At 35.2% G+C, this 23,852-nt stretch overlaps 1 protein-coding gene across 1 annotated transcript; it reads right to left on the reverse strand.

Moving 5' to 3' along the window:
- Positions 1 to 542: 542 nt before the first annotated feature.
- LOC126954339 (60S ribosomal protein L23a-like) lies at positions 543 to 1,086 on the reverse strand. Its single transcript, XM_050789913.1, has one exon. The coding sequence runs from the start codon at positions 1,064 to 1,066 to the stop codon at positions 596 to 598; it is 471 nt and encodes a 156-aa protein (XP_050645870.1). The 5' UTR covers positions 1,067 to 1,086; the 3' UTR covers positions 543 to 595.
- Between the last annotated feature and the right edge of the window lie 22,766 nt (positions 1,087 to 23,852).

Genomic DNA, 23,852 nt, shown 5'->3' on the forward strand with positions numbered 1-23,852 from the left:
AAAGAAGGTCAAAATATATGGTAAAATAAGTGAGAATACATCATATATATCCACGCAGTAAAACTAGGCATACTATCTCAATACCATTTATTTATTTATTCATTTTTTTTTTTTTTTCCTGAAGTCCTTGTCCTTTATTGGGCAAGGGGTGAGAGAAGCAGACAGACCGGTTGGACGTAGTAGATGGGTGTGTGAGGACAAAATGCTATCAGAAAGCCAGCCAATCCACACTCCCCTGAAATGGATGCTAATGCCCTTCAAACTCCGGGCATTGGTTTCATACACAGCCTCTTCCAGGGATAAAAGAAGGGGTTCTTGTACTGCTTCTTGTTACCCTCAACCATGGAGGCAAGTTCTGAGTTCCGGTTTTCCTAGGACACTAACTCTAGTCACAAAGATCTCTGGAGTGTTCACACATGGTAGAGTGGCAGGGTGAATATTTCAAAAGGATGAGTAGAACAGGAGTCTTGCCCAAGCCCTGTTATGTCAGTGTACTGTGTGTGGCCTCCCAGCCCAACCAGAAATTGACAGAGAGGCATGTATATGTTGAAAAGATATATATATATATTTTTAGAATTAGGCAGCTGGACTCAGTTTAGATGATCCCAGTTTTGTTGGCAACATCCAAAGCGTCGTAATCAGGAGCCAGTCGAACATACGCCTTTTTCTCTCCATCAGGCCGAATCAGGGTGTTGACCTTGGCCACATCAATGTCATAGAGCTTCTTCACAGCCTGTTTAATCTGGTGCTTGTTGGCTTTAACATCCACAATGAACACAAGTGTGGTGTTGTCTTCTATCTTCTTCATGGCAGACTCAGTAGTCAGCGGAAACTTGATGATAGCATAGTGGTCAAGCTTGTTTCTCCTGGGGGCGCTCTTCCGAGGATATTTGGGCTGCCTCCGGAGTCGCAGTGTCTTGGGCCGCCGGAAGGTGGGTGACGTGCGGATCTTCTTTTTTTTGTGGCTGTGGACACCTTTCAACACTGCCTTCTTGGCCTTTAAAGCCTTCGCTTTGGCTTCGGCTTTAGGAGGGGCAGGAGCTTCCTTCTTCGCTTTCGGCGCCATCTTGTGAAAAAGGCAATACCATTTATTTAAGCACATAATTAATTCAAATTTTATTGTTCAAAGTTTTAGATAAAGAAACTAATGATAAGAAAATTAAACTCAGTAAGTTTAACAATACATGACTGAGTAGCTAAATAAATAATTAGAGAATAAAAGGATGTGTCATAATGAATTGGAAAGAAAAGAGGAAATAAAGTATTTATTAAGTACTATTTGATGCAGGAACTATTGCAGGAACGTGCACATGATTTTTATCATCTGTATATGCATTTGATTCATACTCTACATTTCTGTCCATGGCTATACGACAGTGAGGCAAGTGTAAATAATGTTTATCTTCTTTTTTTTTCTTTTTTTTTTTTTTTTTTTTTTTTGAGACGGAGTCTCACTCTGTCCCCCTTGCTGGAGTGCAGTGGCCGGATCTCAGCTCACTGCAAGCTCCGCCTCCTGGGTTCAGGCCATCCTCCTGCCTCAGCCTCCCGAGTAGCTGGGACTACAGGCGCCGCCACCTCGCCCGGCTAGTCTTTTTGTATTTTTTAGTAGAGACGGGGTTTCACTGTGTTAGCCAGGATGGTCTCGATCTCCTGACCTCGTGATCCACCCGTCTCGGCCTCCCAAAGTGCTGGGATTACAGGCTTGAGCCACCGCGCCCGGCCAATAATGTTTATCTTCTAAATTGTCTATAATATGCATGTATTAGATTTCCTAAAATTATACTTAAATTCATATTATTTTCTATTCTTTATTAAATATTAAATTTGAAAAAATCATAATCACAGGCTCAAATACTCCTTTTACCTCTGAGAAATTAGAATCCCAGTGATTAAGAAGTAGAGAGTAGAAGAGTGGTTAGTAGAGGCTGAAAAGTGTAGGGAGGAGGCGGGAGAGGGAGAGGTTGGTTAAAGCACACAACATTACAGCTAAACAGGAAGAACAAGGTATAGATCTCCATAGCACTGTGAGGTAACTACACTAAACTATAATTTGCTGTATTTTTTTAATAGCTGAAGGAGAAAATTTTGAATGTTTTCACAAAGAAATGATAAAGGTTTGAGATGATAGATGTGCTAACTACCCTGACTTGATCATTGCACATATGTGTCTCAAAATATCATGCTTTTAAATATGTACGATATTGTATGTCAAATTTAAAATATATGTTTTTTAAACATTATAAAAATGTTTAAAACAGAACCTCGGTGATTAGAATTGATATATGCAAAGCCTATGGCTTGTTAGTGCCAAGCTTACCAAAGGTAAAATATCAGTTTCTGAATTAAACTAAGTATAAAATCAATACATTTGAATTCCTCTGGCTTTTGTAAATTAAAATATAGTGATTTCCATTTTTTTTACTTGAAATTCAAACATATAGGCAGGGACTACTGAATATCATGTTCAGCATAATTTGAATAAAAAACAGGAAGACTAGTCTAAGACTAGTCTATTCTTATAGTCTAAGAATATAAAGAAAAAATAATAGAAAAGAAGATCTAGAGTAAAAAAATTTTAGAAAAAAATTGGGACAGGTAAAGGAAATGAAAGAAAAATGAACTTAGGCCCTTGGGCCTACTTTCACATTTAAATTGGGAAAGAGACCATCAGAATGCATGCAAGTTGGCTTGTTACTGGTAGTTTTGCATGGCTTATTATGAGCAAGATGAAGGCTATCCTTGTTTATCAAAGACAAATGCCAGTATAACTCTGAAGAGTAAATTAGAGAATTTACTCTCCATCATTTTTCCAACTAAAACTCCAATTTTACTTGTTGACACAGTTAACAAGAGAAATACTGAATATTTTAATACAGAAATAGTCAAAAATAGTCACCATAACCCAAAAGCTTCTTATTAAGCATCTAGTTATCTGCAACAAAGTAAAAGAAATGTACAAGAAAATTATTAAAGTCTTGCAAAGTTTCTATCAAGGAGATGATAATTAGCTATACACTATAGTACCATTATAAGATAATAAAAAATTGTTTAAATTTTAGGTAAACAAGATGATGTTTTGATGTATATGCACAGTGAAATAATTACTGGAGGTAAACAATGTAACATGTATATTATCTCAAATAGTTACCTCTTTTAGTTAATAATAGTTTCCACATACAACAAAAATTTTCAACATACAATATAATAAAATATTAACTACAGACATCATGCTGTACTTTAGTTCTCTACATTCATTCATTCTACATTACTGCTACTTTGTACTCCTTGACCTGTATCTTCCCATTTCCACTCCCACCCCACCTCCACTATTCTGTTCTCTGATTTGTCAACACTTTTTTTTTTGTTTTGCGGTATGGTGTTTTGTTTTGTTTTGTTTTGTTTCCATGTTTGGCTTATTTCACTTAACATAATGTACTCCAGATTGTTTTTTTTTTTTTTTTTTGATGGAGTTTGGTTCTGTTGCTCAGGCTAGAGTACAGTGGGATGATCTTGGCTTACTGCAACATCCACCTCCCGGGGTCAAGCGATTCTCCTGCCTCAGCCTCCCAAGTAGCTAGGATTACAGGCACCCACCACCACACTCGGCTAATGTTTTTGTGTATTTTTAGTAGAAACGGGGTTTTGCCATTGTGGCCAGGCTGGTCTCGAACTCCTGACCTAAAGTGACCTGCCTGCTGCAATTACAGTTATAAGCCACCTCGCCCGGCTGTCCTCCAGTTTCATCCATGTTGTTGCAAATGAAAGAATCACCTTTTTAGCAAACTGAATAATAATTCTAATTATATATATAATTGATATATTTTAGGGGCTGTGTTTATAATTTTATTTTTTGTAAAGCAAGTCGATTTTCTCAGGATATCATAGGCACTATAAAAATCTGTTTTTCTTCTTCTCTTCTCAAACTTTCTCCATAGTAAACTTAAAAACCAAAAATGGTCTTAATTCTGCACAACATGCATCTTGAAATGAGAACTCATATATATTGCTTTCCTTTTGGATAGGAGATTAAGCATATAATGATTATTACCTTTCTTTCAACCCTCATTCTTTTCAGGTTTTTTCCCCTCACTTAAATAGGCATCTCTTGAGTTCTCCTTATGCCTCTCAATAAAATAATATTTCGTCAGAATTTAAAACAACGAATATTTGAATATCTTTCTCTACTGTTAAATAATGATTGGTCATCAGAATTGGGTAAATTCAGGTCTCTCTTAAAACACAAATCAATATACAATGCTGAGTTTTGGTTTTTTGGTGCAGATTTCTACACTTACATTTGGAATATCTACTAGGAAATCATATAAGAAATCAGGAGAAAGCATGAGAAATGAGTGCTGGGATACAACACATAGACTCTAAAACAGTTCATAATAGGTCTAAGAGGCAGTAGGGAAATGGTAATAAAAGAAATGAGAGAAATTATTTCTGTTCTAATCATATCCGTATCTTATTATAATAGTATTTTTTCTGCCTTCTTGAGATGCTGCTGATTCTCAAATCTTCAGCCACTGGAGAGCAAAAGCAATCAACAGTAAATCGACAAATAAGTCAGTAAGTTCAAACTCCTAAATCAATTAGTAAGATTAAACTCTTGAAAGATATTTCAACTTTGCAAAGGAGGTAGTGACATAGCCTGTGCTGCTGTGGGCAGTATAAAGTGAAAAACTGATTTTTTTTTTTATTTGTTCTGAAAATTTCCACGTTTATAATGACTGCAGAAACCTTAACAGAATATGTAACCATTACATTTAAGTGTCTCTTCAGACTTACTAAATTTTAAAAAACTAGATGGGACTTGAAAAATCATCTTGTGACTAATTCATCTTCATTTTATAGAGGACAGGGTTACACATTTGAATTTATATTTCCATTTTGCTAAGTATAAAATTAAAGAAAATAGACACTTTTACCGAGTGATATCTTGATTCAAATGACACTCCTTTGGCATCGAAGGCAGTGCTAGACATCCATTTATTCACCTTTAAAAGTTACAACTATTGAACATTAAGAAACACTTTGAATAAGAAAGACACTAAAGCAAATAAGCAAATAATGCTTTTTCCTCTTCTCTTACAATAGGAAACAGAAGCAAGGTAAGAAAAAGGCACTTACTGATGACAGAGTCTAAACCAGCAGTAAATAAATAAGTAAATAAATAAGCTTTCTATATTTTTTAATATAACTATATAGGAGATTGGTCAGGGTGGTGGGAAAAGTTATAAGAAAAAGTTATAGGGCAAGATGCAAACCTTCTTGGAAGGCCAGGAGGTTTTGCAAAAGCTTCAGCAGAGAATTATGACTGAAAGCAGCTGATTCTCCCATCTGGAGTCTGAAGGCAAAGGTTAGATAACAAGGGAATATAAAGGAGCTTATCTAGATAAATTTGTTGACTCCTGTCTCCAGAAACCAACCTTTGATCATTCGGCTCAGGGCTGCTCTCTACCTGGGGGGGTCAACAATGTTAATTACCCACAAACTGTTTGTGCCAAACCTTTGTCTATATATATATACATCTCACAATTTCTTCATCTACTTGTTGATTGATGGGCATTTGGGCTGTTTCCATATTTTTACAACTGCAAATTGCTCTGCTACAAATATGCATGTGCAAGTATCTTTTTTTGTATAAATCTCACGACTTCTGGCCAAGCGTGGCGGCTCATGCCTATAATTTCAGCACTTTGGGAGGTTGAGGCCGGCGGATCACAGAGGTCAGAAGTTCCTGACCAACATGGAGAAACCCTGTCTCTACTGAAAATACAAAATTAGCCGGGTGTCGTGGCACACGCCTGTAATCTCAGCTACTCAGGAGGCTGAGGCAGGAGAATTGCTTGAACCCAGGAGGCGGAAGTTGTGGTGAGCCGAGATTGTGCCTTTGCACTCCAGCCTGGGCAACAAGAGCGAAACTCCATCTCCCCCACCAAAAAAAAGAAAAGAAAATCTCATGGCTTATTTTCCTCTGGGTAGAAACCCGGTAGTGGGATTGCTAGATCAAATGGTGGTTCTACTTTTAGTTCTTTAAGGAGTCTTCACACTGTTTTCTACAGTGGTTACTGCATTCCCACCAGCAGTGTAGAAGTGCTCCCTTTTCACCACATGCACATCTACATCTATTATTTTTTTGATTGTTTGATTATGGCCATTCTTGCAGGAGTAAAGTAATATCACATTGTGGTTTTGATTTGCATTTCTCTGATCATTAATGATGTTGAGTGTGTCTGTGTTTGATATCTTCAATTTGTTTCTCTTTACCTTAGTGGTAGTGTATATAATAAAAAAAATACTGCCATGAAATCTCAGAAAAAAGTACGTTCTCTAGTGTAAACAGGGAAAATTTTAGTAATCGTAGCACAAATCACTGGAAGTATTTTTTCAATCTTTGAGACAATATTGATATGCATCACAAAAATGTGTGTTCTCTTAAGGATTTAAACTGTAGCAATTAATATTGGCCTTGTACATTTATGCTGTATTAATGATCCTTCAAAATGAACAATATTTTCATTTCATAGAAAAGATCTCTTGTTTTTATAATCTAACCAAAATTTAAGTATAATATACATTATGGTACAATTTTGGTGAGACTATATATTCGATACATAGATACAATTTTGGTGAAACTAATTATTAGGAATAATGGACAGAGCTTCATTCATGGATATTCTAGGACTAGCATCCAATGATAAATGTGATGTGAACCTAGTGCTCAGATCTTGATTTCTGATACCATTGTCCAATAAAAGGACTGGTGCTCCTTAGAAACATGGCTAACTCAAGGACTGGGAGAGGGAATATACAAGATGAGCCTTGAGCATCCCATAGCACCAGAAAGTAAAGCAGTGCTCAAAAATAAGAGCATGGAGGGATATCAAAGTGACACAGGAGCCAGCTGAAAGAGCTTCCAGTAGTCAAAGATAGACCAATGTGAGCAATAAAATAATGTATTGCTAGATTGTAGCCTACAGTATATTTTTAATTATAAATATACATAATGAACATCCATACTAATATGAATAAATGATTGAATAAATAAATGGAAGAGAAGAGAAAAATCCCATGGTTACAAAAACTCCAGTTTATTTGTATATCCCCTTTTAAGGAGGTGGAGCATAACTCCCACTCCTTAAATGTGAGTCCACAGTGACTTGCTTCCAAACAGTAGAGTATGGAAAGGGGGTAATAACTTTATACTGAAGAAACATGGCAAACATTACCACCACCATGTGTCAAAGTTATATCAACAGTGATAATACAGATTGATAGAATGTAACCTCAAGATAATGTGATGCAAATGCCACTTTACTTCTGTGGTTTTCTTTCCAAAACTATATAACCTCAGTCTAACCAAGAGACTAATATCAGACAAAACCAATATGAGGGACCTTCTACAAAATACCTGATAATTACTTCTCTAAACTATCAAGGTCATCAAAACCAGGAAGTCTGAGAAACTGTCTTTACCAAGAAAAGCCTTACAAGATATGATGGTTAAATATAACATGGTACCTAGGAACAGAAAAATCTCATTCAGGAAAAACGAATGAAATCTGAATAAAGTATGGGTTTTAGTAAATAATAATTAATATTAGTTCATTAATTGTGATGAATATATCAGAACAATGTAAGGTGTTGGCAACAGGGAAATCTGGTTGTGGAAAAATTGTAGGTTTTGTAAACCTAAAACTGTTATAAAATGCTTAGTTTAAAAAAACCTCATGTGAAATGTTCTGTATTTGAGCAATGGGTAAAATCTCTTTTTTATGTGGATGCAATCACTATAGAATTATTTAGGATACTTTTCCTAGACCAACCATATCCTCTGTTTCTTATAGATAAAACTGGAGAATATTTTAGAAAAATTGATAATGACTTATTCATCAAGCATTTATGAGCTCCTAATATCTTCACTGCTGAGGATAATAATTTTAATGTGTGAGAGTGAGTAGGAAAAATGAGGTACAGTTATACTTTTCATGCATGATCTTAATCTTAACAACGGATTTTTACATATGAGAACAAGGAAGTTGTAAAAAGTGTCGGTGATTCTCAATTTTATGAGAAGGATGACATATAATTAAAAGTCCTAAAAGAATCTCCAACTGAGGAGAAATAAAACTGGAACCATAATTCCAAACATGTCATTTAAGCCCAGGTCTTGTTGTCGCTGTAATTATAGCCACAGATGTTTCTATTTTAACTGCAGGAAAGACAAACAGGTGTAACAGGTGTCAGGCTTAAGTCACAGAAATTCAAGCTTCTAATTCCTAATGGAAACTACATGATTCACCTTTATATCATCAGGGTGAGTTGCTTATTAATGTTCAATGAGATAGGAAATTGTCCAGAATATTTATGAAATAACTAATTAAAGCTAATGATTATCCACATATGTGGATAAATATAAACATTAAGATAATTTCTCCAAATATGTTCTATTCATTCAATCTAGGGCCTAGAAAACTTTCTTAAATGCAAAACTATAAATAACAGAAAATTATTTTAGCCTCAAACCAGAGCACCTTAAATATCTTCATAATTGCAAGGGGAAAACTTGGAGAGCTGATATAAATTTGATCAGCAACACCTTTGCCAATGTTATGTAAATTTTATCAAATTGTTTTTTGCCAAATAATTTTCTATGATATTAAGTTATACCATGATTATAGCAGCTTTACAAACAAGGATTATTTTAAAGCAGGCACCATAAACTTAATAGAATCAAAGTCCTTTACTTCTCAAAAATATAAATAGTTTCTCGTTAGCCTGACAAACATAAGAATGAGGAGAAAATTAAATAATGTATTTGAAACCACTCTGTAAATTTGAAAATAACATAAATATATATCATTATACATTTTTTGCTCTAGATTTTTACAAGAAATCATGCTATTCCTTTATAAATGGCATTTATATTTTCATTCTTAACAAAGGCAAAGTTACTTGTTGAATTTGTTGACTAGTAAATTATGCCATTTGCAGTAAGTGGTCATAATAATTTGATTATAAATATACAAATCTGATTGTCCAGCTAGTTGGCGGTACTTTTAAAGTTTTTATTAAATCAAAATATATATATACAGAACAGCACACATACCATAAGTTCATAAGCTTAATGACTTTAACAGAGTATACTCATTTAATGAGCACCCATAACAGGCATTATTAGGTTATCAGCATCAGAAGTCCCTCAAATGCCTCCTCCAGTCACTACCCCAACTATATTCACTTCTCACAGCACAAATCATTTTTCTCTGTTTTGAACTTTACTTACATAGACCCATTTAATATGCAGACTTTTGTATCTCGGTTCTTTCACTCATCATTTATGCTTATCTGATCCTTCCAGATTATTAGGTACAGTATTTTGTTCATTTTCATTGCTGTATGGCACTACGTTTTGTGAGGACACTATAATATATTTACCCCTTCCTCTCTTAGCAGGTATTTGGATAGTGTTCAATTTGAGACTAATACAAACATGGCTATTGTGAACATTCTACTACACAACTTTTGGTGAATATATGTACACATTTTTATTGGATTTCCAGGCTTTAGATTATGTCTATGGTTTTCCTTAACAGATACTACTACCAGCTTTTGACAAATAGAAATTTACTTAATAGTTAGTGAACACTTTTCCTTAAAAATAAAGTACAAATAAACTCTCCTGCAAAATAAATAGGGAAGAAAACTTAACCTACTTTTGATAGAAAATACAATTTTGTATAAGAAGTTAATCTTACTTATTGCCCACCTGGACAGGTAATGTATTCAGGTTTTTCCAATCTATTCCTTTGTGATAAAACAGACTTGAAACTCTCATCATGAGTGCTACAACTTCTCAAACCCATCTGCGTTTAATGTGCTCTCATCATATTTATCACTCATTTATAGAATTTTTTGTTTCCAATTAACAGAATTTGCCTTCTGTTCCTATACTGTACTGACAACAGGAAACTATCCATTTTAAGCAATGACCTAAGACTTGAAAAAATATGATGATGTGATTACGATTCTTTAGTAAGTTATATGTTACCCATATACAGTTTTTCTCTGTTCTAAGTATAGATTTATAAATAAAATGTGTTATTTTTGAAACATTTTATTTTATAAATTTTACATTTTCTTATTATCAGTTACAAATATTGAAACATGCGATGCTTCTCCTTACTATAATAAATTTACAAAAGACATTTATCTACATAATGTTAATATCCACTTTATATGCTAATGTCAGAATGTATTGACCTTCAAAACACTGAATATAACTTTCTTATCAGTAATATTATATAAGAATATCTTCATTGACTATTTAAACATATTGAAAATTATCAACACTAGAGTTTGTATCTGCATGTGTATATGTATGGAAGTACGTGTATAAATCTGTGTACTTGCACATAAATTTAGGTGTAAATAGATTAGTCATGTATACATAATGGCTCAATAAATATGAATGTTATTAGTCGTTAACTCAAGAATCATCTTCAGTTTTCTATTATGTTCAATGCACTGTGCTAAAAATTGGAAGTATGACAAGACTGAGCACGACAAGTAAAATATGGCCTAGAAAGGAATGTAATACATGCACACAAGCGAGCATAAGTTACAAAATGATATGAGCCATGAGAAAGGTACACAGCAATACTTGGTTTGCGAGGGTAGTGTTGTATTTTATGGAGAGTGAGGAGCATGGAAGAATGATAAAAACAAGATGTGAGTTTTCAAAATGATTGGGGAGGGACTAGAATTATGGATATGAGAGAGAAGCACAATATGCAGGAAGAATAACACAGGCAAAGGCATGGAGCCAGGGCAAGAGATTGTAAGCAGTTTCATTTAATTGAGGTAGAAAGTATAACTAAGGGAAGGAATAGTAGGTAGAGATACGCTATGTCAATTTCCTCTGACCCAGATGATGTAGTCACCCTAATTCTGTCATAACTAAGTAGCAAGTTTCCACTGGGTCACTAATATTCTTAAATCTTTCTTCTCTTATACATACAACATGTAAGTTGGACAGGATCAAATGTTTCCAAACACAAATTCATGAAACTCCAGCGGTAAATTCATGTTATGAATAATATGTGATATTTAATTACATGCACATATAAACATTTCCATATGAAGATGATATGTCCTTCTACCCCAGTAGACAAATATACTTGAGAAAATTGTGTCATTTAACATTTTTTTAATGTATACTTTTAGAGATAAAAATTACTATTATTTTGGATAATATAATTTTTTACTCATAAAACTAAAAGAAACTAAAAAAAGATAATAAATAGACAAATCAAAAGCATGTCTGAGAAAAGTATATACATATGATAATATACTCAATGGTTTTATTAGAAAATAATAATAACTAGGATAAAAAGAGAATTCCAGGAATAATTTAAACAAAACATGTATAATATCTATGTAAAACAAAATTTAAGAGGCTGATGAAGAAAATAGCATGAATTTCACCTCTCCCTTTTAATCATAACCATCACAGATTGGAAAAATAATCGGAAAGTCTTAGTACCTTCTTGGATAGGTGCATTATATGTTAAAAAACACACATTTTGGCTGGGTGCCGTGGCTCACAGCTGTAATCCCAGCACTTTGGGAGGCCAAGGTGGGCAGATTACAAGGTCAGGAGATCGAAAACATCCTGGTTAACACAGTGAAACCCCGTCTCTACTAAAAATACAAAAAAATTAGCTGGGCGTGGTGGCGAGCGCCTGCAGTCCCAGCTACTCGGGAGGCTGAGGCAGGAGAATGGCATGAACCTGGGAGGCAGAGCTTGCAGTGAGATTGCATCCCTGCACTCTAGCCTGGGCAATAGAGTGAGGCTCCGTCTCAAAAAAACAAAAAATAAAAATAAAAAAATACACATTTTCTCTAAAAGAAGAACATGTCAATTTTTAGACCTTTTTGGAACCAGAGACACTAATTCTGATATTTTAATGGAAAAATAAATAAGCAAGAATTTCAAAGAACATTCTGACAAGGAACCATATTGAGAAATATATACCTTCTAGATGATACAAAACCACAATTTTTAAAACCATTTTTCTTGTACATGAATAGATAGATCAAAAGAACACATGAAAATGTTAAAAATGGATTAGACTCGTAAGATGTTTGATTATAAGAGAACAAAACTAGTGGGGTGAATGAAGATATACTACTTAATAAATAATATTGAAAACACAGAGTAGTCTCAAGACTGTTAAAGTATATTTATAAAATAAACATAAAGAAAAATAAATTACATGTTGTTTAAAGGTTTAAACCCAGAAAAAGAAGTCCATAACAGCATTAGAAGAAAATGTAAGAATTTTTTAAAAGTCAGTCGCGAATAAGAGAAGTATTTCTGAAACAAAACAAAGAACTATAAAGATATAAGTAGATGTGAACACAATTTTTTTTTTAATTTGCTGAGTACAAAATAAACCATGACAAGAAACAAACTTGAAAAATCACTTGCAACTCACATAACAAGGAAGGAGCTATTTTCTGTTTTTCTTTATGTATGTAACAGATTGAAGATAGCTCTAAGTTTGTTAACACTCCTTCCTTTCAGAGACAGTATATTTCCCTCCCCTTGGCTTCGGACTGACCAATGAATATTTCAAAACTATAGTTAAGCAAACATGAGCTATGCCTGTTTCAGGCCTTTCCTTTAAAAAGATCAGCACTTTCTGCCCTGATTTGGAACCCTGAGGCCCCCATGGCAGTGAGGAAGCCTAACTGGCCATGCTGAGAAACTGCTTGAAGAGAGATACTTGAGTAGCTCTTAGCTGTTTATATAAATAAATAAGTATTCAGATAACTATAGTTCCAGATGTCATCTGACTGCCATAACAATATAAACACCAAACAAAAACTACCAGCTATGTTCATCAACCATCAAAATCAAAAAAGATAATTATAAATTGTTGATCTGCCATTGAGCTTTCAAGGTGGTTTATGACACAATAGATACAAAAAGAGCCTCTATAAAAACAGTTGCAAAAATACAATAACCAAACACAAAAATGAGCAAAATATATGGTAAATTATATTTTCCAAAGAGGGTAACAAGAGTAGCTTCCACTCCATATGCTCTTCTGTGCTGACTTTTCTACAACCCTAACAAGAGGCCTTTTTCTCCTCACCTCAAATCTAAGCTGACCAAAATCCTTTGACTTACCAATAGAATGCAGATCAAATGACCTTCTGAGGCATCCAAGGTGAAGTTGTAAAGTTTTACAGTTTTTACTTGGGTATCGTAAAACACTCATTCTCAAACTCAACCCACATGAAGCAGCCAAGTGTAGATGCACTCAGCTCACACTGAGGTCCTAGCAAAAATCCAACATCAACTGCAACCATGTAAGTGTACCACTTTGGATATCTAGACTAGATGAGAATTCAGATTATTGAAGTCTTATCTAGTATCTAAATAAGACTGCCTCAAGAGAGAACTGCCCCCATAAAAATCATGAGACTGGTTTTAGAGCTACTAAATTTGCAAGTAGATTTTTACACAGCAATTGGAAATGAAAATTGTAGCTTATTATATATTTCCATCCCACAATTTGACTTCACAAATAAGAGAGTTGATGTGGATCTGTTCTCTTCATTTTCTCAAATCCGGGTAGGTCTTGTGGTTGCTTCAGCCATATAGGATTATAGAAGGTATGTTATGCTGTGCTATTTCTTGGTTTACTGCCAAATGATCTGGCAGCTTCTACTGCCTGACTCTTTAGAATACCTGTTCTAGGGGAGTTCCTCCTTGGAAGCAAGCTACCAGGTAAAAAGTGTTATAACCTTGGTATAACCATGCCCTTAGAAAGGCAAGTGATGTAGGTGGATTAAAATTAGAAGTCAATACCAAGAGGATCTCTCCCAACTATACAAACATGAAAACTAAACTATACGTTCATGAGCAATTTTTGGGTGAATGATGAAATTAAAGTAAGAAATCATAAAAGAAATTTTGAAATGAATGAAAATAGAGACAAAACATATGACAACTTCTGACATGCAGCAAAAACAGTGCTAAGAGGAAAGTTTGTAGCATTACATGGCAATATCAAAAAGAAACAATTATCTCAAATTAACAACCTAATGCCACACCTCAAAGAACCAATAAAACAAAAACAAACCAAACCTCAAAATAACAGAAGAAAAGAAATGGCAAAGACAACAGCAGAACTAAGTAAAATTGAGACCAAAATAAGGATACAAAGGATCAGTGAAATGAAAAGTTGTTTCTTTGAAAACAGAAACCAAATTAATTGACTGTTAAGTTAACCAAGAAAAACACAGAAGATTCAAATAAGCACAATCAGAAATAAAGGTGGCATTACATTAGATATCACAGAAATACAAAATATCATCAGACACTACTGTGAGTGTCTGTACATGTACAAACTAGAAAACCTAAAGGAAAAGGACATATTCATGAAAATACACAACCCCCCAAGATTGAAACAGGAAGAAATACAAACCTTGAACAGACCAATAACAAGTAATACAATTGAGGCAGTAATAAAAATTATCCTAACAACAACAACAAGCTTAGGACCAGATGAATTCACAGCCAAATTTTACCTGACATACAAAGGGCTCCTACCAATCTTACGGAAACTATTTCAAAACATTGAGGAGAAGGGATTCCTCCCTAACTCATTCTGCAGAACCAGCATAACCCTGATACCAGAATCAGGCAAGGACATAACAGCAACAACAACAAAAATATTACAGACTGATATCCCTGATAATCATAGAGGCAAAAATCCTCAGCAAAATACTAACAAACCAAATTCAGAAGCATATAACAAAAGATAACACATCCTGATTAAGTGGGTTTTATTCCAGTATGCAAGGATGTTTCAACTTACACATATCGATAAATATGATCCACCACTTAAACCAAATGAAAAACAAAAACCATGTGATCATCTTAATAGATACAGAAAAAAGCATTCAATTAAATGTAGCATTCATTTATTATTATTATTTTTAATTTATTTATTATTATTATACTTTAAGTTGTAGGGTACATGTGCATAACGTGCAAGTTTGTTACATATGTATACTTGTGCCATGTTGGTGTGCTGCACCCATCAACTCGTCATTTACATCAGGTATAACTCCCAATGCAATCCCTCCCCCCTCCCCCCGCCCTATGATAGGCCCCGGTGTGTGATGTTCCCCTTCCTGAGTCCAAGTGATCTCATTGTTCAGTTCCCACCTATGAGTGAGAACATGCGGTGTTTGGTTTTCTGTTCTTGTGACAGTTTGCTAAGAATGATGGTTTCCAGCTGCATCCATGTCCCTACAAAGGACACAAACTCATCCTTTTTTATGGCTGCATAGTATTCCATGATGTATATGTGCCACATTTTCTTAATCCAGTCTGTCACTGATGGACATTTGGGTTGATTCCAAGTCTTTGCTATTGTGAATAGTGCTGCAATAAACATACGTGTGCATGTGTCTTTATAGCAGCATAATTTATAATCCTTTGGGTATATACCCAGTAATGGGATGGCTGGGTCATATGGTACATCTAGTTCTAGATCCTTGAGGAATCGCCATACTGTTTTCCATAATGGTTGAACTAGTTTACAATCCCACCAACAGTGTAAAAGTGTTCCTATTTCTCCACATCCTCTCCAGCACCTGTTGTTTCCTGACTTTTTAATGATCGCCATTCTAACTGGTGTGAGATGGTATCTCATTGTGGTTTTGATTTGCATTTCTCTGATGGCCAGTGATGATGAGCATTTTTTCATGTGTCTGTTGGCTGTATGAATGTCTTCTTTTGAGAAATGTCTGTTCATATCCTTTACCCACTTTTTGATGGGGTTGTTTGTTTTTTTCTTGTAAATTTGTTTGAGTTCTTTGTAGGTTCTGGATATTAGCCCTTTGTCAGACGAGTAGATTGCAAAAATTTTCTCCCATTCTGTAGGTTACCTGTTCACTCTGATGGTAGTTTCTTTTGCTGTGCAGAAGCTCTTTAGTTTAATGAGATCCCATTTGTCAATTTTGGCTTTTGCTGCCGTTGCTTTTGGTGTTTTAGACATGAAGTCTTTGCCCATGCCTATGTCCTGAATGGTACTACCTAGGTTTTCCTCTAGGATTTTTATGGTATTAGGTCTAACATTTAAGTCTCTAATCCATCTTGAATTAATTTTCGTATAAGGAGTAAGGAAAGGATCCAGTTTCAGCTTTCTACTTATGGCTAGCCAATTTTCCCAGCACCATTTATTAAATAGGGAATCCTTTCCCCATTTCTTGTTTCTCTCAGGTTTGTCAAAGATCAGATGGCTGTAGATGTGTGGTATTATTTCTGAGGACTCTGTTCTGTTCCATTGGTCTATATCTCTGTTTTGGTACCAGTACCATGCTGTTTTGGTTACTGTAGCCTTGTAGTATAGTTTGAAGTCAGGTAGCGTGATGCCTCCAGCTTTGTTCTTTTGACTTAGGATTGTCTTGGAGATGTGGGCTCTTTTTTGGCTCCATATGAACTTTAAAGCAGTTTTTTCCAATTCTGTGAAGAAACTCATTGGTAGCTTGATGAGGATGGCATTGAATCTATAAATTACCTTGGGCAGTATGGCCATTTTCACAATATTGATTCTTCCTATCCATGAGCATGGTATGTTTTTCCATTTGTTTGTGTCCTCTTTTATTTCACTAAGCAGTGGTTTGTAGTTCTCCTTCAAGAGGTCCTTTACATCCCTTGTAAGTTGGATTCCTAGGTATTTGATTCTCTTTGAAGCAATTGTGAATGGAAGTTCATTCCTGATTTGGCTCTCTGTTTGTCTGTTACTGGTGTATAAGAATGCTTGTGATTTTTGCACATTAATTTTGTATCCTGAGACTTTGCTGAAGTTGCTTATCAGCTTAAGGAGATTTTGGGCTGAGACAATAGGGTTTTCTAAATATACAATCATGTCATCTGCAAAGAGGGACAATTTGACTTCTTCTTTTCCTAACTGAATACCCTTGATTTCTTTCTCTTGCCTAATTGCCCTAGCCAGAACTTCCAACACTATGTTGAATAGGAGTGGTGAGAGAGGGCATCCCTGTCTTGTGCCAGTTTTCAAAGGGAATTTTTCCAGTTTTTGCCCACTCAGTATGATATTGGCTGTGGGTTTGTCATAAATAGCTCTTATTATTTTGAGGTACGTTCCATCAATACCGAATTTATTGAGCGTTTTTAGCATGAAGGGCTGTTGAATTTTGTCAAAAGCCTTTTCTGCATCTATTGAGATAATCATGTGGTTCTTGTCTTTGGTTCTGTTTATATGCTGGATTATGTTTATTGATTTGCGAATGTTGAACCAGCCTTGCATCCCAGGGATGAAGCCCACTTGATCATGGTGGATAAGCTTTTTGATGTGTTGCTGAATCCGGTTTGCCAGTATTTTATTGAGGATTTTTGCATCGATGTTCATCAGGGATATTGGTCTAAAATTCTCTTTTTTTGTTGTGTCTCTGCCAGGCTTTGGTATCAGGATGATGTTGGCCTCATAAAATGAGTTAGGGAGGATTCCCTCTTTTTCTATTGATTGGAATAGTTTCAGAAGGAATGGTACCAACTCCTCCTTGTACCTCTGGTAGAATTCAGCTGTGAATCCATCTGGTCCTGGACTTTTTTTGGTTGGTAGGCTATTAATTATTGCCTCAATTTCAGAGCCTGCTATTGGTCTATTCAGGGATTCAACTTCTTCCTGGTTTAGTCTTGGGAGAGTGTAAGTGTCCAGGAAATTATCCATTTCTTCTAGATTTTCCAGTTTATTTGCATAGAGGTGTTTATAGTATTCTCTGACGGTAGTTTGTATTTCTGTGGGGTCGGTGGTGATATCCCCTTTATCATTTTTAATTGCGTCGATTTGATTCTTCTCTCTTTTCTTCTTTATTAGTCTTGCTAGTGGTCTGTCAATTTTGTTGATCTTTTCAAAAAACCAACTCCTGGATTCATTGATTTTTTGGAGGGTTTTTTGTGTCTCTATCTCCTTCAGTTCTGCTCTGATCTTAGTTATTTCTTGCCTTCTGCTAGCTTTCGAATGTGTTTGCTCTTGCTTCTCTAGTTCTTTTAATTGCGATGTTAGAGTGTCAATTTTAGATCTTTCCTGCTTTCTCTTGTGGGCATTTAGTGCTATAAATTTCCCTCTACACACTGCTTTAAATGTGTCCCAGAGATTCTGGTATGTTGTATCTTTGTTCTCATTGGTTTCAAAGAACATCTTTATTTCTGCCTTCATTTCGTTATGTACCCAGTAGTCATTCAGGAGCAGGTTGTTCAGTTTCCATGTAGTTGAGCGGTTTTGATTGAGTTTCTTAGTCCTGAGTTCTAGTTTGATTGCACTGTGGTCTGAGAGACAGTTTGTTATAATTTCTGTTCTTGTACATTTGCTGAACCCTTAATAATCTAAGCATCAAAAGAGGATATCTCAAAATACTAAAAGATGTATATGACAAACCCATAGCCAACATTATACTGAATGGGGAAAAGTCAAAAGCATCTTCCTTAAAAACTGGAACAAGATAAGAATGCCCATTCTCACCACTCCTATTTAACATTGTACTGGAAGTCCTAGCCAAAGCAATCAGACAAGAGGAATAAAGAAAAAGCATTAAAATTCCAAGAATAAGTCAAATTATCTCAGTTCTTTGATGACATGATCTTATACCTAACCTTAAAGATGCCTCCAAAAGACTCCTAGACTTCAAACATTACCCCAGTAAAGTTTCAGGATACAAAATTAATGCACAAAAACCAGTACCATTTCTATACACCAATAACGTTCAAGCTGAGAATGAAATCAAGCACTCTATTCCATTTACAATATACACAACATGCACAAAACACCTGGGAATAAATACATTTAACCCAAGGAAGTGGAAGATCTCTACAAGGAGAATTACAAAACACTGCTGAAAGATATCATAAGTGACAGAAACAAATGAAGAAACATCCCATGCTCATGGATTGAAAGAATCAACACTGTTGCAAAGACCATACTGTACAAAACAATCTACAGATACAATTCCTATCAAATTATCAATCTCATATTTCAAAGAATCAGAAAAAAAATCTTAAAATTTATATGCAACTAAAAAACAGTGCAAATAGCCAAAGCAGTCTTGAGCAAAAAGAATGAAGCTGGAGGCATTCCCCTACCTGATTTCAAATTATACTCCAAGCTATAGTAACCAAAACAGCATGGGGAAAGGATCCCCTTTTCAATAAATGATGTTGGGAAAATTGGACTGCTATATGCAGAAAAGTGAGACTGGAACCCTATCTCTCATAGGGTTCCATATACAAAAATTAACTCATGATGGACTTAACATTTAAATGTAAGATCTGAAACTATAAAAATCCTAGAAGAAAACCTAGAAAAAACTCTTGTGGACATTGGTCTAGGCACAGAATTTATGACTAATACCTCGAAATTAAATGCAGCAAAAACAAAAACAAACAAATGAGACTCAAACTAAAAAGCTCTGCAGAGCAAAAAAAAAAAAAAAAAATTGGCAACAGAGTAAACAGAGTAAACAGACAACGCACAGAATAGGAAAAAGTATTTGCAAACCATGCATCTGACAAAGGACTAATATGAGTGATCTACAAGGAACTCAACTCAACAAGAAAAAACAAACAACTCCGTTAAAAAGTGGGCAAAGGACTGAACAGAGATTTTTCAAAAGAAAACATACAATTGCCCAATAAATATATGAAGAAAAGTTCAAAATTGCTCATTATCAGAGAAATTCAAATTAAAACCACAGTGAGACACCATCTCACCAGTCAAAATAACTATGACAAAAAGTCAAAAAACAACAGATGTTGGCCGGGATGCAGAGGAAAGGGAACAGTTATCCACTACTGGTGGGAATGTAAATTAGGAGATTTCTCAAATAACTAAAAATAGTACCTACCAGTTGATCCAGCAATCCCGTGACTGGCTATCCATGCAAAGAAAAAGAAATCATTATATCAAAAAGGCTCTGCACTTGTATGTTTACTGCAACACTATTTATAATAACAAAGTCATAGAATCAACCTAAGTGTCCATCAACTTAGGACATTTAGATGATAGCATAAAGAAAATGTGGCATATACACATTTTGAAATACTATGCAATCATAAAAGAAAATAAAATCATGTCCTTTGCAGAAACATGGATAAAGCTGGAGGCCACTGCCCTAAGTGAAATGGCTGAAAAACAGAAAACCAAATATCACATATCCTCACTTATAAGTGGGAACTAAACAATGGGCACACATGGACATACAGAGAGAAATAATAGACACTGGAGACCTCAAAGAAGGGGGATCGAGAGGTGGATAGCGGTTGAAAATTATCTATTTTGTACAATGTTCACTATTCGGAGGATTGGTATACTAGAAGCCAAAACTTTAAAATTACACAATATATCCATGTAAGAAACCCGCACATGTGTCAACTGAATCTATAAAATTTTCAAAAATTATAAAATAAGAAAAGAAAAGATAGGCAAGCCATGTGGCATGGTCTCGGAATACAAGATATCATGTGGAGAAAGAGTGGCAATGAATACCTCATGGGCAGATAATGGTCCCCAAAAATGTCTGTGCTCTAATCCCCAGAACATGTGATTATGTTACCCTACATGGTAAAAGCAACTTTGCATATGGGACTAAGAATATAAACCTTAAAACAGAGATATTATTCTGGATTATTAGGCTTTTACAAATGGAAGAGGAATGTCAAACATTGAGTCAGAGAGATGCAATAAAAGTAAAAAGAGGATAGATTAAAAGGAATATACAGAGAGAAGACACAGCCTGCCGATGCTGTCTGAAAATGGAAGAAGAGGGCCATGAGCCAAAGAACATGGGCAGCTTCTAGTGAGCTACAAAGATTCCTCACTTAAACTGACAGTCAAGAAGAAAACAGAAACCTCAACATATAGCTGAGGTAAAAATCTGAGTCAGTGAGAGCTGAATTCTGTCAATAGCCCAAGTAAGCAGGAAATAGACAATACCCTAGCCTAGCACCTCCAGAAAGGAGGCACTAATAATTTAAAGGAGGCTCTAGACAATTATTGATTGCCTCTATCAACAATTTTGTTTTAGCCCAGTGAGTAGTATGTCAGATTTTTGACCTACAAAACTGTAAGATAACAAATGTGTGTTGTTTAAGCCACTACGTTAATGATAATTGGTATGGCAGCAATATAAAACTTATGCAAGTACCAAACGACCAGATGTAAATAAACTATTTTGGACATTCACACCAGATAAAGTTTCAGGTTACTCCAGCCCTAGCTCCTGAGCTGCCATGTGACTGCAATTGCATAAAATACCAACCTAAAGCTGCTGGATTGATCCCAGCCAACCCCACAGAAAAATAAAATAGATAACAAACTGTAGTTTTAAACACCAACTTGGGGAGTTATTTTTACGGAGAAATAGAGAATTTGAAGAGAAATAGCATTTAAACAGGGAATTGACAAAATTTTTTTTTAAAAGCAAAATGTTTTTAAACATAGGGAAAGGCACTCAATCCCACTGGTACTAAGGAAAATGAAAATTTGCAAGTATAATAAGAAACTTACCATTTAAGCTTTAACATATAAAGAGTTAGTAAGTCGGCCAGGCACGGTGGCTCACACCTTTAATCCCAGCACTTTGGGAGGCCAAAGAAGGTGAATCACGAGGTCAGGATATCGAGACCATCCTGGTTAACATGGTGAAACCCTGTCTCTACTAAAAATACAAAAAATTAGCCGGGTGTGGTGGCGGGCGCCTGTAGTCCCAGCTACTCAGGAGGCTGAGGCAGGAGAATGGCATGAACTCGGGAGGCAGAGCTTGCAGTGAGTCAAGATCATGCCACTGCACTCCAGCCTGGGCAACAGAGCAAGACTCCATCTCAAAAGAAAAAGAAAAAAAAAAAGAGTTAGTAAGTCTTCACTTTCATCCTTATGATATGGAAAAACTGAACAAATTGAAAATCAATTATTTTACTAAAAGTGGACCCCTTCCTTACACCTTATATGAAAATTAACTCAAGACAGATTAGACTTAAACATAAGACCTAAAACCATAAAAACCCTAGAAGAAAACCTAGGCAATACCATTCAGGACATAGGCATGGGCAAAGACTTCATGACTCAAACACCAAGAGCAATGGCAACAAAAGCCAAAAGTGACAAATGGGATCTAATTAAACTGAAGAGCTTCTGCACAGCAAAAGAAACTATCATCAGAGTGAAGAAGCAACCTACAAGATGGGAGAAAATTTTTGCATCTATTCATCTGACAAAGGGCTAATATCCAGAATCTACAAGGAACTTAAACAAATTTACAAACAAACAAACAGCTCCATCAAAAAGTGGGTGAAGCATATGAACAGACACTTCTCAAAAGAAGACATTTATGTGGCAAACAAACATATGAAAAAAAAACTCATCATCACTGGTCATTAGAGAAATGCAAATCAAAGCCACAATGAGATACCATCTCATGTCAGTTACAATGGGGAAAATTAAAAAGTCAGCAAACAACAGATGCTGGAGAGGTTGTGGACAAATAGGAATGCTTTTACACTGTTAGTGGGAGTGTAAATTAGTTCAACCATTGTGAAAGACAGTGTGGTGATTCCTCAAGTATCTACAACAGAAATAGCATTTGATCCAGCAATCCCATTATTGAGTATATACCCAAAGGGTTATAAATCATTCTACTATAAAGACACATGCACATGCATGTTTATTGCAGCACTGTTCACAATAGCAAAGACTTGGAACCAACTCAAATGTCCATCAAGAATAGACTGGATAAAGAAAATGTGGCACACATATACCAGGGAATACTATGCAGCCATAAAAAAAAATGAGTTCATGTCCTTTGCAGGGACACAGATAAAGCTGGAAAACATCATTCTCAGCAAATTAACGCAGGAACAGAAAACCAAACACCGCATGTTCTCACTCATAAGTGGGAGTTGAATAATGAGAACACATAGACACAGAGAGGGGAACATCACACACCGGGGCCTATTGGGAGGAGTGGTGGGTGGCTAGGGGAGGGATGGCATTAGGAGAAATACCTAATGTAGGTGACGGGTTGATGGGTGCAGCAAACCACCATGGCACGTGTATACCTATGTAACAAATCTGCACACTACACATGTATCCCAGAAATTAAAGTATAATTTAAAAAAATACAAAAGTAAAAAAGATTGAAATGAAATATTTTAAAATCTGAAAGAATAAAAACCCCAACAACCTTGAGCTGTTACAGAACTATCTTTCAAAAATAAAACAAAACAAAAAATAAAGACTTTCTCAGACAAATACTGACTGAGTGAATTTGCTGCCAGGACTTTTACATTGAAGAAAATGTTAAAATGATTAATTTAGACAGGAGAAAAATAGTATAGGTTAGAAATTTGGATTTACATAAAGAAAAAAAGAAGGCCAAAAGAGAAGGAATAAATTAAAGTCAAAATAACTTTTTAATTTTTTATTCTTAATTGATTTTGAAATAACTTTTAAAGTTATTTTGCTGTTTTAATGTGCTTGAATTCCTGCTCTTTAAATCAAGGTACCTTGAAACTTGCCACTTCTTTTTTTTTTTAGATATATCATAAGTTGGTCTTTAAGATTTACAATTAATAAGGTTAGGAAATAGTTTTGTGAAATGTGATTGAAAACTTTATATAAAATTCCAAAATTTTATCGTTTTTATACAACAAAAATTAATTTGAATTAAAAGACTTTCTCAACTTATAGGTAAACTGGATAACTGAAGCCTCATATACTAGGCTGCTTTATACCTTAATCTTAGTT

The sequence above is a fragment of the Macaca thibetana genome, chromosome 5 (assembly GCF_024542745.1).
Source record: "Macaca thibetana thibetana isolate TM-01 chromosome 5, ASM2454274v1, whole genome shotgun sequence".
NCBI classification, from domain to species: domain Eukaryota; kingdom Metazoa; phylum Chordata; class Mammalia; order Primates; family Cercopithecidae; genus Macaca; species Macaca thibetana.

What these genes read in the sequence shown, in the direction of transcription:
- LOC126954339 (XM_050789913.1), bottom strand. Translation starts at nt 1,066, where the DNA reads ATGGCGCCGAAAGCGAAGAAGGAAGCTCCTGCCCCTCCTAAAGCCGAA.